The 5,000-nt window shown below is 38.4% G+C and overlaps 1 protein-coding gene across 1 annotated transcript in view; it reads left to right on the forward strand.

Moving 5' to 3' along the window:
• LOC144979444 (uncharacterized) overlaps window positions 1-5,000 on the forward strand; it is a 10,404-nt gene that overhangs the window by 4,389 nt on the left and 1,015 nt on the right. Inside the window, exons 2-3 of the mRNA XM_078926095.1 lie at window positions 3,155-3,267; window positions 3,513-5,000. The exon at window positions 3,513-5,000 is cut by the window's right edge and continues 1,015 nt beyond it. Of these exons, the coding sequence (XP_078782221.1) occupies window positions 3,155-3,267; window positions 3,513-5,000 (1,601 nt within the window). The remainder of the gene's footprint in view (window positions 1-3,154; window positions 3,268-3,512) is intronic.

The raw sequence follows: 5,000 nt of genomic DNA on the forward strand, positions 1-5,000 counted from the left end.
AAAGCGTGGGGAGTGAACCTGAGACTCAGTGAATTATACACCAGTGGGGAGTGAACGTGAGACTATGGTTTTCGGCGGGCTTCAGCTGGTTTCATATAAAAGCAATTACTTTTATACGAAACCCGATTAATCCTGGCAATATCCGAGAAAGTTATGGGTAGTAGGCAACAGTGGGGAGTGAACCTGAGATTCGTGGAAGTAAACACCAGTGAGGAGTGAACCTGGGACTGGGTTTCGGCGGGTTTTGTAAAAAAAAAAAAAAGCAATTACTTTTTGTTTACAAAATGCGCCAAATCCCAACAAAATGGGGCAAAGTTATGGAAAGTAGGCAAATAATGGGGAGTGAACCTGAGACTAAGGGAAGTGTACACCAGTGGGGAGTGAACCTGAGACTCTGGTTTTCAGAGGGTTTTAGCGAGTTTCACATAAAAGCAATTACTTATTTACGAAACCCGGCAATATCCGACAGTTATTGAAAGTAGGCAAACAGTGGGGGGTGAACCTGAGACTCAGGGAAGTGTACACCAGTGGGGAGTGAACCTGAGACTCTGGTTTTCGGCGGGTTTCAACGAGTTTCACATAAAAGCAATTACTTTATTATGAGACCCGGCAATATCCGACAAAGTTGTGGGAAGTAGGCAACAGTGGGGAGTGAACCTGAGACTCAGGGAAGTGTACACCAGTGGGGAGTGAACCTGAGACTCTGGTTTTCGGCGGGTTTCAACGAGTTTCACATAAAAGCAATTACTTTATTATGAGACCCGGCAATATCCGACAAAGTTGTGGGAAGTAGGCAACAGTGGGGAGTGAACCTGAGACTCAGGGAAGTATACACCAGTGGGGAATGAACCTGAGACTATGGTTTTCGGCGGGTTTCAGCGAGTTTCACATAAAAGCAATTACTTTTTTACGAAGCCGGCAATATTCGACAGTTATGGGAAGTAGGCAACAGTGGGGAGTTAACTTGAGATTCAAGGAAGTGTACACCAGTAGGGAGTGAACCTGAGACTCTGGTTTTCGGTGGGTTTCAGCGAGTTTCATATAAAAGCAATTACTTTTTTACGAAACCCGACAAAATATGGCAATATCCAACAAACTTATTGAAGCAGGCAACAGTGGGGGGTGATCCTGAGATTCAGGGAAGTGTACACTTGTGGGGAGTGAACCTGGGACTCTGGATTTTGTAAAAAAGCAATACCAAGGGGGAGGGGGAATTACTTATTTACGAAACCCCGCCAAAACCCGACAAAGTTATGGGAAGCAGGCAGCAGTGGGGAGTGAATCTGGGATTTGGACACTGATGAGGATTGAACCTGGGACTGCGAGAGGTTGATTCCAGTGGACAGTGAGCTCAGACTGTACTTTTATTTCGAAACCTACCGAAATTTTCAAAAGTTATGGGAGGTGGGCACCATTGGGCAATGAACCGGGACTCAGGGAAGTGCACACCGGTTGGGAGTGAACCTGGGACTGTGAGAAGAGGATATCAGTGGAAATGAACATGGGACTAGGGGAGATGGATACCAGTGGGAAATGAAGCCGGACTATGGGAGATGGGTACCAGACGAGAATGAAGCAATTACTTTTTTACGAAATCCGCCAAAACCCGCCAAAAAACCATAGACTTAGGTTTACTCCCCAATAGTGTACACTTCCCTGAATCACCTGTCCACTCCCCACTGTTGCCTACTTTCTTTCCATAACTTTGTCGGATATTGTCGGGTTTCGTAAAAAGTAATTCCTTTTTTTTTACGAAACCCAGCCCCAGGTTCACTCCCCAACGGTGTACACTTCCCTGAGTCCCAGGTTCACTCCCCACTGCTGCCTACTTCCCATAACTTTGTCGGGTATCGGCGTGTTTTGGCAGGTTTCGTAAAAAAAGAAACACCCCTTACAATACCACGTGTATTCAGTAAATAGATGTCAATTGTAGTCTAATATTCAGTATCTATTTAAATTATTATTATTATTATTATTATTATTATTATTATTATTATTATTATTATTATTATTATTATTATTATTATTATTATTATTATTATTATTATTATTATTATTATTATTATTATTATTATTATTATTATTATCACGTAAATTTTAATATAATACGGCAATTAATTCACGGAAGTACATCGCTCAATTAAAAAATGCAGAAAGTCTGCCCACATATTTATAATGAATCGGGTTTGCCTTAGATGACAAAACAAACAAACAAACAAACAAACAACAACAACAAGAACAACAACAACAAATGAGACAAACAGAAAAAAAGCAAGATTTAAAAAAATAATGAACAATAGAAGAGCACAATAATGAAAAACAACAACGAGATGATAACACATAAAAGATATTCGTAATAAATCGATAACTGATTAAATCACTCCAACTACTTGATTAAACAAAAATAATCATCATAATCATAATAGTGATGATGACGATTACAACAACAACAATAATAATAGTAAGTAAGTAGATATAATAATAATAATAATAATAATAATAATAATAATAATAATAATAATAATAATAATAATAATAATAATAATAATAATAATAATAATAATAATAATAAAAGTACAATAGTATAATATCAACATTAAAGTATATTACAAGCAAATAAAATTATAAAAACAAAAGTTTAAAAAATATCAATAGACAGAAGGAATTAAAAAAATAATGGGGAAAAAAAAAGAAGTTACCCCTACCGGGATTTGAACTCTCGAACCTTAAACTCAGAGTCAAACAGCTTATATCCACCAAGCCATGGTGTCACTGAACTCTTAGTGACATTTAATCATGTCTATTTAGACATTTAAAAATGGATTTGAATGCCACTCTTATTTTGATATTTTGAACTATGTTAATTGCATAAAAGCAGAAATTTAAAAAAAAATTACGATCAAAATATTTTTACAGCTTTGATTCGGGCTGTCAGTTAGTGCATGTGTTCAATCTGGAAGTAGGTCAACAGTTTATTTCCATTCAACCGAGATTGTCGCACTTTTCACTCTCTCTATGAAAAAGAGTTCCTTATGGATACTGAATAGTGGCAAAGCACTATTCAGTATCTGATACTGAATAACCACTTCCATCCTATAACACAAGTCTGCTGTTCCTTGCCTCATGTTGTTCTATTTTTATCTTCTCTCACCAGAAAATACAATACCACCTTGGAGAACTAAAGAAAGGCTTACAGGAATTGAGAGAGTCAAACGGGCACATCATCCACAAACGATCTGTCCTGAACCACGACGAGATCATTTACAACTCTCTGATGGTTTTTTGTAATGAAATGAATTCAGGTGTTGATTCATTGCCATCGACGACTGCCAAACCAGATCGAATCTTATCATCTTCCGCGAAAAAAGGAAAAAAAAAGGAAAAAAAAGAATCTTCCGTGAAAAAAACAAAAACAAAAAAACTTCCGTGAAGAAAACTTCCGGACACAGTCTCAAATCTCTTGCTGTTCCAGACCACAAGAAAGCAGTCATTTCTGACATCACACCAGTGTCCTCTTGGCCCCATTTGTTTCCCCGTAAAGTCCAAGCCGAACGGGACGGTAGCAATGTATGGTTAGTCTTTGATATCATCCATACAGCACCTTTTTACGTTACTCGATATTATTTGTTTGACACCCCAATCTTTGTAATCGATTATCCAGAAAACCTATTCTCATCACCATTGACACCATCGTCATCACAGTCATCAAATTTGACCTCGTCACCATCACCAATGATATCCAGGGTTCGTCTACGTGTTGACGCGTCACAGTGTGTTAACGCAGATCTTAAAACCGACAATGAAAAACCCAAAATAGGCTTTACACTTTTAGGAAACACGGTATATCACATTGCGACAAACATAAATGTGTGTAAGTTTGACAGATATTATTCCCGGGCAAAGGACTTCTCGAGCGGACAATTTTTGAAAAGGACGGAAAAGATTATTACAGACAATCTCCCTATGCCATACTATAGAATCACCCCGTCTGACCCAGGTCACGAGATTCTGATACAACAGGGACAAGATGTTGTGCTATATCTGGACATTTATTTTAGTACTGATACAATTATGGATATTTCACTTCGACTTTGGGATCAACGCAATAAAAACAAAACACTGAAGGCGAATTCTAGATTTTATTGTGAATGGACATCAGCTGACATAATGCCCACGAAAACGGATTTACTGTCGGTTGAACTTTTGGATGAATCTAAATTTGGAAATAAACGGAACGAAAATGTTCATAGTGATGACAAAGAGTATGAATCCCGAGCAAAAGTTAAAATCACAGCAAACGTCTCCAATGGAAAGAGAAGCGGAAAGCTCTCGATATCCTATTTTAAAAATAGATACAATGGGATTAATCAAAAAATCGTAAAATTCATTTCATCTGAGCGAGAGATTCTTCTTAAACTTCCCGCTAGAGCTAATGTATTACCTGAAAACCAAGTAGAAATATCAACCCCTCACGAGGGATTTACGTGTGGCAAGAATCCAAAGAGGCGTTATCAGATTACTGGTAACAACTGTACTGTCCACTGCTACGCTTACGGAACCAATATAAAGGACATTTCTATCTCGGATACTAATTCCAGTCGGTCCCCACCAGTTAATTCTGTGTCCCAGGTGTTTGGAGATGGTACTTCAGCCTACGCAATGATTGATGTTGGTCCAGCATCCAAGGACATCGAAGGGACATACCGATGCACGGCCATCACGACCAATGAAAAACGATGGGGACAGGATGTCAAATTGTTCACGTCTAATTTCACGGTCGTAGAAGACTATTATTCCAACATCACAGAGTTCAACAACGACACAACTAAAGTTACGTGCCAAGCATTTGGTGCGCAGCCGTTGAATATGTCAATTTCTATTAAAAAATATGAAGGGATAAATGAAAGACTGGACAACAAGTTGATAAACAATCGTAGTATTTCCATTAATGGAAATCGCAGTACCTTGACCCTCTTCCTTTCTACCGACCAGCTAAGATA

Source organism: Berghia stephanieae, chromosome 9 (assembly GCF_034508935.2).
Source record: "Berghia stephanieae isolate SIO BIC M18660-M18661 chromosome 9, UCSD_Bste_1.3, whole genome shotgun sequence".
In the NCBI taxonomy this organism is placed as follows: Eukaryota; Metazoa; Mollusca; class Gastropoda; order Nudibranchia; family Aeolidiidae; genus Berghia; species Berghia stephanieae.